This window comes from Pygocentrus nattereri, chromosome 17, assembly GCF_015220715.1.
Source record: "Pygocentrus nattereri isolate fPygNat1 chromosome 17, fPygNat1.pri, whole genome shotgun sequence".
Classification (NCBI taxonomy): Eukaryota; Metazoa; Chordata; class Actinopteri; order Characiformes; family Serrasalmidae; genus Pygocentrus; species Pygocentrus nattereri.
Genome location: NC_051227.1, coordinates 32396221 through 32409127, shown reverse-complemented (window position 1 = coordinate 32409127; position 12907 = coordinate 32396221). Strand labels below are relative to the sequence as shown.

Sequence of the window (12907 nt, the reverse complement as noted above, 5' to 3'; positions counted from 1 at the left end):
ATGAAATTTAAAATTTAAAATTTTACTACTCACTTTCAAAGCCTTGTATAACCTTGCTCACCCCCCACCCCCCACCTCAGAGAACTGCTGACCTCTTACGCCCCCTCTCACACTCTCAGGTCTTCTTGCAATAACTTACTGTCCCAGCGCCAGACTCTCCACTTTGGGAGGGAGGTCCTTCAGTGCCATGGCCCCCAAACTCAGGAACTCTGTTCCCCAGTCCCTCCCGGACGGCTCTTCTCTTCCTCTTTCAAATCTGACTTAAGGACTTTTCTCTTTAATGCACATTTTTCTTCCTCCTCCACTGCTTAGCTATTATTATTATTATTATTATTATTATTATTATTATTATTTTAAATTTGCCCATGCTATGTGAAGCGATCTTGAAAGGCGCTATATAAATGTAACATTATTATTATTATTATTATTATTATTATTATTATTATTAATGGTTTAACAGGTGTTCTGGAACTGATTCTATGCTTTTGATGCATTTCGTATAGAACCCAAAGGTGTCCTGCAGGAAACTAGTAGTCTCTAATAATAACCGTCAAGCCCATGTTTTTCAGGAGTGACCATTAAGTCTTTTTTTTTTTCAGCAGGGATGAAAAAATCAAGGAATAAAAATAGGCTGTGGCCTGTGATCTGCATGTCTTGACGTCATGGCCACTTTACTGCTGCTTAGCTGATTTCTGCAGACTCTGACAACATTGGCAACATCTTGAAGGGGAATTCCACCAATCTTTCAAAAAATCTGCATAATTCAGTCTTTGAGATGTAAACAACATAATTCAAAGAGGTTAGCTGTGAGATCGCCAGTTGTACAGAAACGTATGTATTTACTGTGGTGGTGATAGGAACCAGGGGTCACAACATCTGTGACACAGATATAGCCACGTTATTTAGTATGCAATACCACCAGTGAGCCTAAACGTGTCTTTTATATATGTAATGATGATGAGGGTAAAACAGTGGGGGTAGTTCTTTTTAGGAATTATTTTTGCTTCATATTGTCCTACAAAACATGCTTTTTTAGGCTAAAATCTTATCTCAGAACTATTACAAAACAACGTTTCAGGCATTTTATAACAAATTAAGGCAATAACTTTCTGTGAGGGAGCTTAAAGAGGCATTACACTCTTCAGACAACATTCAAAACAGTGTTTTAGATGTATTCATAACCATTTCATGTAGTGACTCTCTGCGCTGTGGCTTTGAACACTTCAGACGTCTGGTTCCTATCACTACCACTTTAAACAACTCTGACTTCTCTAGAATTAAGCATTTCACATCAAACTACTCTGAATGACTTTGTTTACTCCTTAACAATTTAATTACATAAAAATTGTAGAAAAATTGGTGGAATTCCCCTTTACAGCATGCAGAAAACCCCTGAGAGAAGGCAATGCGCCAAAATGCATATTTTATGGGTTTTTTTTTTTAAAGTTAGATTCTACTCTGCATGCCCGTCTTTATGTCAATCCTGCTTAAGCACATAATTCGTCTGGGGTTGGCTGAGTCACGAATGAGCCCATACTCCTATAAAGTACTGCTCAAGTAAATATGAAAGTTCCAGTCTAGAAGTACAAAAGTAGCTGATAAAAAATGTGTAAGCACTGAATTCTGTGTAAAGCTCCAGTGGATCTTTTTAGTACATCCAGCATTTATCAACAAAAGTCTTGAAGTTTGTTAGATTCTATTCTTCTAATTTTTAATCCTTTAGGGCTAAAATAAAATGCTAAAGCTCCAAAGTCAAAAGATGCTTTGACCAGTGTAACAATGAAATCAAGCACAAAAAAGCACTCAGTGACAAACTGAACCTGTGTGCAAAGGAAATATATTGTTTTAAATCTGTCAAGTTTGCGATATATTGCTATATTTTTTGACATACACTGATCAGCCATAACATTAAAACCACCGTCTTGTTTCTATGCTCATTGCCTACTTATTAGCTCCTCTTCTCATATAGGTGCACTGTGTCGCTCTTCAATTACAGACTGTAGTCCATCTGTTTCTCTGCATTCTTTGTTAGACTACTGTCACCCTGTCCATCAGTGGTCAAGACCTCCACAGGACCACCACAGAGCAGGTATTATTTGGGTGGTGGATCATTCTCAGTACTGCAGTGACACTGACGTGTGTTTGTGTGTTGTGCTGGTCCACCAACCAAACATATCCAGCCAACAGCGTCCTGTGACCACTGATGAAGGGCTGGACACAAGCTGTGCAGTAGCAGATGAGCTGTCGTCTCTGACTTTACATCTACAAGGTGGACCAACAAAGTAGGAGTGTCTAGTAGTGTGGACAGTGAGTGCACACAGTGTTTAACAGCTAGACACAGAGACAGACAAGGAATAACATTCGATAAAAAAGTAGGAAACAGCTTTCACGTCATTTAACAGTGTACAAAATGGAAGGGAAGGTGTTCAGTATTACAGAGGCAAATTCATTTTTTGTGGTGTTCTCCTTAGACTGTAGGCATTTGTAGCTACTACTATTATTAATCCAACATTTCTTCTAAAATCAAGGGTGTTAATACAGAGTTATAACAGCCTCTACCCTTTTGGGATACTTTACACTAGATGTTGGAAAATTCCTGTGAAGATTTGATTGAATTCGGTCACAAGAACATTAGTGAGTTCAGACACTGATGATGATTAGTCAAGAAACTCAAATGTCACTCCATCTCATCCCGCATGTATTAGATGGTGATAAATTACTCAAGAGAATGCAGCTCCACTGCTCTACAGCTCATTGCTGGAGGATTTATTCCCCTCTAGTTGACACTTGACATTGAGAATGATGATCTTTGGCTCATGTGTGGCTGCCCCAGAGTATCCCATTCTGTTGGTAATGCTTTTCTATGGAGATTTTTTGGTGTTTAGTTGATTGCATGTGTCAGCATCGGGTGCCCCTTATAGTAGTTAAGTAGTGAATTAGTGAATTCACTAATTAGAAGGGCTGTCTGTTACTTTCAAACATACATTATATATGAGGTTTCTCCTGTATTGTTCCAGTTCTCCAATCCTAAAGTGCTAATAATTGGCTGTGTCATAGCAGGACCATACAGTAACAGTAACCACAGCTCATCTTGAAGCCTTATGAAACTGTTGAAATAGGCAAGTTCCTCTCTGATGACTTGCAGACAAATATTGGCATCTACACTCTCATTTCATTCCTCACAGTGTCAGCAGTACTCCTGCACTTGTGGCGAATTTAAGGTTGCACACAAAACTGTCTTAACTTCCCCTGCCAGCATCTTAGAATGAGCAAAAAGCAAATGAAAGTGAACTAGGAAGTCAGCACCATAAAATCAACTGACACACTATGATAAGGAAAGAGTTCTGTCTCATTCAGTGGGCAGAATTTGCTTTATTACCTGATGCTGTTTAACTACATTTAAAAAGTATATTTACAGACATTCCTTTTATTACAAGCACTTTAACAGGCATAGCTCCATTTGCATGTCATTCTGCCAAACAGCATGGCTGTCTTATTCACAGCTCTACCCTGAGTATCATGAATAAAATGCCATTTGTATAATAGCTCATGTATTTTTCTACTCAGAAAAAATATATTAACCCCTTAAAATCCTATCCCAGGCTTATTGCCTATTAAAGCTTACTATTCAGTGACTTCAGGGACTTCAGTGCAAACTGAGCTTAAATAAGTGTGTAATAAAACCTTGGGCCCACTGGTTGGCCCTGGCTATTTAAGAGGTTAAGCAGTCTCATTGGTAAATACTAATGCTGATAAACATTATAAAGGTAACATTTTGACAAATGGGTCTTTGTTTGCTTTGCCAGACGAGATGTTTTCTCTGCACCTTCAAGGTTCTTCAGCATCACATACTGTCTCTGGCTCTGGCATCACTTCTTCTGTTGTTTCCTCTACAGTTGTTTGTGCCGGAGTGGCTGGTTCTGGAGATTCTGGTTCTAGAATTACTTGTTCTGTAGTTGTTTGGTCAGCAAGTGCTTGTTCTAGAATCGCATCCTCTGGGGTTATTTGCTCTGGCATTTCTTGTTCTGGAGGTGCTTGTTCTAGAATTGCATCCTCTGGGGTTATTTGCTCTGGCATTTCTTGTTCTGGAGGTGCTTGTTCTAGAATTGCTTCTTCTAGAGTTATCTGCTCTGGCATTTCAGGAGTTTCTTGTTCAGGAGTTTCTTGTTCTGTGGTCATCTCTTCCAGTGCTTGTGCTGGAGCTATTTGCCCTGCTGCCGTGTCATTGAACATACCCTTGTACCTGAGTCTGTCCTCCTCTCTCTTCTCCTCCATACGCATGCTGAGGACAGCTAGCTCCTTCTTGATTGATTTCTTCATGCCTGGGTCCAGATCCAGCACCCTCTCAAAGTCAGCTTTGGCTTCTGTCTCATTCCACACCTCCATATGTGCTTTCCCCCGCAGATAGAAGGCTTTGATGGCCCCTACAGAACACGAAGAGTCCTGTAATGTAGTGCTGCATTTTGAAAACATCATACCAATAGAGTCTAACAGCAAATGAATCAGTAACATGTCAAAAACATATGAGGTTTAGGATTAGGTTCTGAGTTCAAGGTAAGGTTGGGTTTTGGATTGGGTAAAAAATAGGTTTTGTGTAATGGAAGTAATATATTTTAACATCACATCTACTTAATGTAAGTTATGTATCAACAGTACATCTACACCTAAGATATTCACTTCACTACCGCTACTTCACTCATGTGTTGTTGATGTGTTACTGATCATTTCTTAACAGTTTATTAATCATCAACAAAGGACCACTCAAGATAAAGTGCTACCAATTTTTGTTCCTTCTGTGTTGTGTGTGTGTATATATATATATATATATATATATATATATATATATATATATATATATATATATATGTGTGTGTGTGTGTGTGTGTGTGTGTGTGTGTGTGGGTGTGTGTGTGGGTGTGTCTGGGTGTGTGTGTGTGTGGCCTTTTGGCCTGCTGGTGTGCCATGGCCGTTTAAGGGGTTAAATAGCAAATAGAATGGATTAGATATGGCTGACTGAATGTTTTTCATAAATATATAATCTAAAGCAGAGGTTCAACAATTAATAGTTTTTATGTTGATACAATAAACAATAAACTTTGCCTGAACATGTTTTAAGTGGGGAACTTTTACATAATAATACAGAGCTGGCAAAAAAAGAAACTTAATTTATAGACAAAAGTCATTTATATTACAATTGCAATATTGGTCAGAAAAATCACAGTTAGATATTTTAATCCAGTTCATTCAGCCCTGTGCAGGGGTGCCCAAATGTTTTGTCTTAGGGATTCCATTTTGATAGAGTATACAGTATACAAGAAGATTCGTAGGTAAGTACAATGTGTTTTAACATTACACTATATTTTGTTCTTAATATAGGAAAAGTTTAATAAGGTTAATAGTATAAAACTCTATTTGTTCTTTCATTGGCTGAGGGGTGGAGGGCTAGGGTAACGACCCTGCAGGGCAAATCAAACATCCTCATGGGTCACCTTTGGCCTACAAGCTACACTTTGGCCAACGCTGGACTGAGGGCTTATGCTTAAATCTTTGAAATATGCTTCTAATACAGCTGTAAAATATAGAAAAGTTAATGTGCATGTATGAGTTTATTTCCACAACAATTTTTTAAATTCTCACCCAAGACATTATTTTTCATCATTATAACCTAATTACTCTGTTTACCTCATATTTGTGGAATAACTGTCCTTATTAATTTATTTGAGCCAATCAGTTGTGAGGTAGAGTGGTTCTAAATGTGCCTATTTTTAGAATTTATTTCTGCTGTGCAATAGCTTTGATGTCACAATTACTCTACAATGTGGAAAATAGTAAAAATAGAGCAACTGTGCTTTTAGCAGGTGTGTCTAAATGCACAGACCAGTACTTTATAGCTACTACATACCAGGATGTTGGTTGATGATGTCACTGGTGTGCTCAATGACCTCGTAGTACTCCTCTAAACGCAGCAGACACTGGCAGTAGTTGAGTGTGAGAGTATTGGCCATCTTCTCCAGCTTCAACCATGGAGCTTCCCAGGCCTTCTCCTGTGAGAGCACACAGAGCGCACAAAGCTGAAATCAATAACATGGGCCATGCTAAGAAGTCACTAACGCTAAAACAACATAACCACAAAAAAGGGATTAAATTCTATATTGTCTTCCATTGTTAACATCATTGTCTCTGACACCTGTAACTGAAATGGTCTGTTTGAGGAAATCAGGGACTTTCAGATACATTCACATCATCTGTCCTTCATATGCACTTGTTGGTTCTCTTACCTTTGTCTGAACATTCCTGACACAGATGAGGCCCTCTTTGTACTTGTTCATGGCCTCCTCAATGCGGCCCATTTTGTAGAGTTTGTTGCCCTGGCCATGGAGCACAGGCACCGCCTTCAGCTTCTCCTCATCACTCAGAGCCCACGACTCCCTGTCATACTCACTCGGCTGCTGCACCTGAATATCAAACACACCCAGTCAAGCGCTCAAAATGAGCCTCATAGTGTGTCTTCAGGCAAAATGGAAAAGTGTGCTTTATTTTTATAGGGAAGGGCATACACTACAAGCACGTTATGAGAGCCTTGCTCCTGGGGACTTTAAACTGAAAATAATTCCCTAGCTCAACCTAGTGGCCATTCATGTGAAGTATTTTTATGTGCGCATGTACCATCACAGTTCCTCTGCTCTCTTGTGTAAATACAAATCTATTATGCAACACATTTACTGACTCTGACAAAGTAATGTGGTCACAAGATTCCCATAAAAGTGCTTGCTTAATAGCTAAGTGTTCCATTTCAACACTAATGTAATCAGTCAGCCAAGACATGTCTGAAGTTTGGTCTTCTGGTTTTGCTCTGGACCTACAAGGCTAATGTAGCTAAGTAGTAGAGGCTTAAACTCCCTTAAATTAGCATGACTACATCATCACAAATGTGCTTCAAACTGTGTTGAGTTGTTAGGTAATCTCAAATAGACTTAATTATGTGGTTTCTGTCACTGGATAATGTACTGTTATCTATGTAAATGGACAAAATTATGAAGCACGGCTAAAAACAGCAGTAGTTACTACTGTTTTTAGCTGTACTATCTACTCTATTTTATAGGTAACAGTATGTTATGCAGCATCAGAAACAAGTTAACTTGAAAGCATTATTTTAACTGGTAGCCTTAAAAAGCTTTAAAAGTTTTGTGTATGAGTGTGACAGAAAGTAAGACAGACAGAAATCATGGTGACCACTTACCTTTAGCAGTTCAAGCACAAAAATGAGAGGCTGAGGTTCTTTTTGGAGCTCATCCAGGTCCTCATAGCCCAGTGTGTGATAAGCAAACATGTTTGCCATGCCACAGGTGTGGATGTGCCAGTCCACTGGATCTTTGCCCTCCGCAATACGTCGTAGACTCTTTGCCACTATGGGGTACATGCCAGTGTGCTGTCCATCCACAGACAAAGCAGACTGTTAGACAGTAGAAACTAAAGAAATACCTTGGTCTCATTTCTAACAGTCTAAATTGTGATGGATTTGTACTTCTCTTTGTATTTATTTATGACAATGCTTTCACTTCTCCAGTCTATTTGTAAGAAACCTACTTTTTACTCAGTCACATTTTACCTGTTCACATGGTTTACACCATCTCCCACTTTTGAGGTATATTATTTTATTTCAAATCCAAAGATTCTCAAAAAGAAAAGAGCAGAGCCAAACAGGTGTCAGCTGTGCTGACAGGTGCTGGATGTATTAAGAAGTTCTACAGCAGTTCTATAACTTGCTTAGTACTTCAGTCGTTTTTGACCTGATGCCATTTTTTCTAGGTTACTTTAACTTCTCTATGTATCATAATTTTAATTGAAATAACATTCCCTTGACTATGGGTTTATGCTACTCTACACAACCAAAAGTGTGGGCATCCCTCCTAATTATTGAATTCAGGTGTTTGTCACACCCATTGCTAACAGGTGTATGAAATCAAGCACATAGCCATACGTTGTCAGTAGAATAAGTCGCACTGAAGTGACTTTAAACATGGCACTGCCATAGGATGCCTCCTTTGTCACAAGTCAGTTTGTGAAATGTCTGGCCTGCTGGATTTGCTCTGGTCAACTGTAAGTGCTATTTTGTGAAATGGAGCAACAACAGTTCAGCCCTTAAGCAGCAGACCATGGAAACTCATAGAGTGAAGCTTCCGAGTGCTGAAGCGCACAGAGCATTAAAATCACCTATCCTCTGTTGCATCACTCACTACAGAGTTTCAAATTGCCTCTGTTAGAGTGATGTAAAGCATGCCAACACAGGACTTTGGAGTAGTGGAAGCGTGTTCTCTAGAGTGACGAATCACACTTCACTATTTGGCAGTCTGAAGGACAAATCTGGGTTTGGCGGATGCAAGAAGAATGCATAGTGCCAAAAGGAAAGTTTGGTGGAGGAGAGATAATGGCCTGTGGCTGTTTTTAGGGGTTTGCGCTCAACTCCTTAGTTCCAGTGAAGGGTAATGTTAACACTGTTAAGGGTGACACTACTGCATAAAAAGACATTTTAGAGAATTTCGGCTTCTGTCAGGAAGATACTTTCCTGTTCTGGCATGACTGTGCCCCTGTGCACAAATCAAGTCCATAAACACATGGTTTGATGAGTTTGTTGTGAAGGAACTTCACAGAGCACTGAGCTCAACCCCACTGAACACCTTTGGGATGAATTTAAATGTTTATTGCAAGCCAGGCCTTCCTCTCCCACACCAGTGCCTGACCTCACAAACGTTCTTTTGACTGCATGAGCATAATTTCCCACAGACACATTCCAAAATCTTGTGGAATGCCTTGGCAAGGCAAACTCAATATTGACACCCATTACTTTGCAATGGGATGTCAAACAACCTCATTTAGATGTGATGGTCAGGTGTGCACATAATTTTGGCCATATAGTATACTTATATAAGATATTGCTGGAATGTTCTAATACTTAATGTCACCAAAGTCTTCTTTATTCTTTCTTAAGCCAGTTTGACCACAGTCTTCTTGTAAAGCTCTTTGCTACACTAGATGTAGTGTTGACAGAAGGGCATAATAATGATTACATGGGGTGGGGCAGCTTCAGTTTAATCCTCCTTTAGGCACTCAAGCTGTCAGTCAGGCTAACCTACAGTGCATTCTTCTGAGGCCCACACTGGTGTAAGACAGTGCGTACAGTAGCTGTTTAGGTCTGTGTGTCCCACTATAAAGTTTACTGACCAAAAAGTCATTTGTTTGCTATGTTCTCTGCACTGACACTGTACAAAGGTTGGTGTGTTTGCTTTTAGCTTTGATTCAATACAGGCTGTGCAGAGATCAGCCTCACAACCCACGTCATATCCTACGCATGTACACAAACAGCATCACAATGCTCCTTTTGCCAGATAATGACCATGACTAGTCTGTTTGTGTAGTATCTCTGACTTTTGAACAGGCTTTTAAGGAGGCTAGACTTTTCCAGCTGATATTTTGTTTCCTGGCATCTTTGCCAAAAAGCAAATTACAAAGCTACGTTCAGTGGCTCGGGTCCATTATTACCAGAAGATGTTCATTTATACCACACAGTCATACATCGGAAGTTGTACTTCTGCTATTCAGTCTTGACTTGTAGACCAGACTCAACAGAAATGCTGTTTGTAGAATAGGAGAGACAGTGAAAACTCACAATGATGTCACACCAGAACTCAGCCACCTCTCCAATGCGCATGGACTTGAGCAGGATCTCCCACACGTCCAGTTTGAACATATTTCCAAACACCACTTCCATGGGCACGCCAACCTTCTTACTGTCGTCAATCACCGTTCGGTCATCGTTACATAGCATGGTCCGGAAGTGGAATGTTACCTGCAAGTCATAAGAACCACAAGAGCAACAACTGAGAAAGGCTGAAGTATGAAGGTTTATCATGCGTCACTGTGGCTCAGTGGCACGAGTCTGGTCCAGGTTGAGGGCTGTTGCACTACAAGGCTTTATTTATTCATGAAGGTCTTGCTATTTAGCATCAGGTATGTTAAATCCATTGTCAAAGAAATCTGCAGGGATATTTTCCACACCTCCAAAGTTCAGTCTTAGAGGAGTTAGGATTTTTTGCTTCTCATAATCAGAGCAATTCCAAACACTTTGAGCAATGTTGAGGTCTGGACTCTGGGGTAGACAGACCTTTCTTCTGAGAACACCAGCAGCTTCTTTGTTTATTTTGCAATTGTTCTCTTTTTTGTCTCCTTTTCATAGTAACAGCTTCTTGACAACTAGATATCCTTTCAGACTCATAGTGTTGAGTTGTCTTCTCACAGGAAGGATGAACAGAAACACTCCGAAGCAAGGGTGAAAACTTCTCATAGTGACATTTTTTGGTCTACCAGGTCTTATATGATTGTTAGGAGTCCCATTTCATCTATATCTTTAAAAAAATTAGTTTTGGAAACTCCTGTTTTTCCACTTTTTCCTTTAACTTTACCTTTATGTGAGAAGGTTATCTTGTTATCTCCTCAGAAATGTCTCCTTAAAATAGCTAAACCTGTACAAAATAGTTGCTTTGATAGGAATTTAATAAATGGGTGGTCTCTGACTGTTGCACAGTTCTATATGCAGTTGTTTAGGGCCCCTGAGCTACAAGGGCCACTGTAAGCATGCTATATATTTGTATGTGTGTATAGTTGTTTAAATATTCTAAATATTTTATTTCTTCTGTAGTTCAAGTTAACTGTGTTTTTAATTAAATTCTTCTTGAGCAAAATGAACAAAACATTAATCTGTTTTGAGGTGGATGGGGGTATCTAAATGTTTACAAATGGCCCAGGGTTAAACTGCCTGAAGGTACACTATAGTTGTTCATTTAACAATTTTGCTGTTCACAGTAATGTCCTCTTGGCCAGACCTACTTGTGTTCTCACTTTGGAGAGATAAAGATGACCAAAGGCTTTTTATTTCCTGTTCTCACTTCCATAACTTGATAAAGTGAAACCATCACTTGTCTCGTGAATGAAGACATGTGATCCTAAGATTAAATTATGCAGTGTGTGGCTCCATACACAATTGTAGTACAAAGACGATTTGTCTGTGAATACATTTTTGATGCAACAGCAGTTTCTGACCACAGGATTGCTGTTGTTGCCCAGATGTTGTCCAGGTGGTGGAGCATTCTGAACACAGCAGTGACACTGGCATGGTACCGTGAGCTGTGCTGATATGAGTGTATCAAATACAGCAATGCTGTTGGGGATTTTATACACATCTTTGTCACGGCTGGTTTGAGATTGGGACACCACGTAAAATAGCCAGTTCTGTGACCAGAAACTGACCACTGATATAAGGTCAAAAGGTTGATTAACCAAACTGTGCATCAACAGTGTCAAAGTGTACACCAATCAGGTTGAGCAACAAGTTAGATGTTTCTAGTAGAGAAGCTGGAGATTTTATTCCAGGTGTATATTGCACCATTGGCATTAATGTTGCCCATGTATTGATATGAATAAAAGGCCCTACCTTTGATCCTGTCATGAATTTGGGAATCTGATTGGTTCCTCCATACAGGATGGTTTTTTTGATCCCCTCCACACCAAACAGCAGACTGTCCTCCATACTGTGAGTGATTGTGTATCTATATGTATATGTATGTGTATGTGCAGCTCAGTGTGAGTGGATAAGTATGTTTGTGTGCACAGCAGGGTTGAGTTGAGGTGTGAGGGCTGTCCACTGCAGCGAGGATTAAAGGAGAGGGATAACAGGATTAAAGCCGGCAGCCCCGTCTGTCCTGAAGCCCTGTCATCCTGAGAAGGGCTTTCCTCAGCACTTTTAACACATGCCCACACATCTCCAGAAAGGTCTGGAACATGCTTGAACTAAGGCGATAAAAGTTTATTGATACATTGTGATATATAAGTTTAAAGTGGTGATTCAGCTTGATAATGGAACGTTAGAACTGACAGTAAACAATTACAATAAAATTCAATACAGTATTTGCTCATATTTTGCCCAAAATTAAGTAAAATATGATCATAAGTAAAATAGAATAGGTACCTCTTGAAAGGAAATGTATAGAGAATGTAATGATTTGTAAGATTACACTAAACGCAATACTACATTTACAGATTAATTTACAGTTAACAAATTTACCAATGTCTAATGGTAAATTAGCAGAGCAATAATCTGAGTTTAATATTATGTTATGCTATTATTTACATTTTATTAAACTCAAAATGTAATAAAATGACCTTAAAAATGAAAACATTGAATCAGTTTTAATGTCTGGAATGTAGACCATGTAGACACCGAAAAGCTGCGCTGAACAAAATGAAAACTACTTGTAATGTACAAATTCTAAAGCCTTCATTTCAAGTCCTAAATAGAAACCGCTTGTTTAAAACATTTGCTTTTGTTTTTGAACAAACATACAATACTGTGCAAAAGTCTGAGACCACCATTAATATATTTAATTTACTGTCTAAACATGCAGCATGTTATTAATTTTTCAGGAGATATTTCTGAGGAGATTAGATATAAAATAATCCACTTGCATAAAGAAGAGGAAAGTTGATGGAAAATAAGTGAAAAAAAAAAAAGTTTCCAAAACTAGAATTTAAAAAAATACTAAAAAAGAAAATGAGGCATCTAACAAAACCTGGTTGAGCACCAAAACCATCACCGTCAGATCAACAGTACTTAAAGCTTTGAGAAATCTTTGAAGGAGAGGAGAAAATCAAGCTCCACTGATTCTTCACAGGTGTGAGGTCTGGAAAAATATCTCTGCAGATTTCTTTGAAAAAAAAATCTCTGAAAGCAAGTCTCCTGAAAGAATGGCAGTGGAAAGTGTGGAAACACTAAACATTGAATTTCTGAGTATTTTCCAGTTAAATGTTTTCTGCCTTTTTGTGCTTAATGGCTTCTGATCTCAGTACTAGACAT

General features: G+C 38.9%; 1 protein-coding gene across 1 annotated transcript; it reads right to left on the bottom strand.

The window, feature by feature from the left end:
• Window positions 1–3352: 3352 nt before the first annotated feature.
• aipl1 (aryl hydrocarbon receptor interacting protein-like 1) lies at window positions 3353–11694 on the bottom strand. The gene is made up of 6 exons (XM_017694878.1): window positions 11489–11694; window positions 9668–9847; window positions 7241–7429; window positions 6279–6455; window positions 5903–6044; window positions 3353–4424 (listed from the first exon to the last, which is right to left on the bottom strand). Exons 1-6 carry the CDS (start codon window positions 11582–11584, stop codon window positions 3829–3831), a joined length of 1380 nt encoding a protein of 459 aa, XP_017550367.1. The 5' UTR covers window positions 11585–11694; the 3' UTR covers window positions 3353–3828.
• Between the last annotated feature and the right edge of the window lie 1213 nt (window positions 11695–12907).

Coding starts and splice junctions, on each gene's coding strand:
- aipl1 (XM_017694878.1), bottom strand. CDS start 11,584: ATGGAGGACAGTCTGCTGTTTGGTGTGGAGGGGATCAAAAAAACCATC. Junction 7,430..9,667: donor AGTTCTGGTGTGACATCATT/GTGAGTTTTCAC, acceptor GTGGATGGACAG/CACACTGGCATGTACCCCAT. Junction 4,425..5,902: donor CATCATCAACCAACATCCTG/GTATGTAGTAGC, acceptor CGTGTTCTGTAG/GGGCCATCAAAGCCTTCTAT.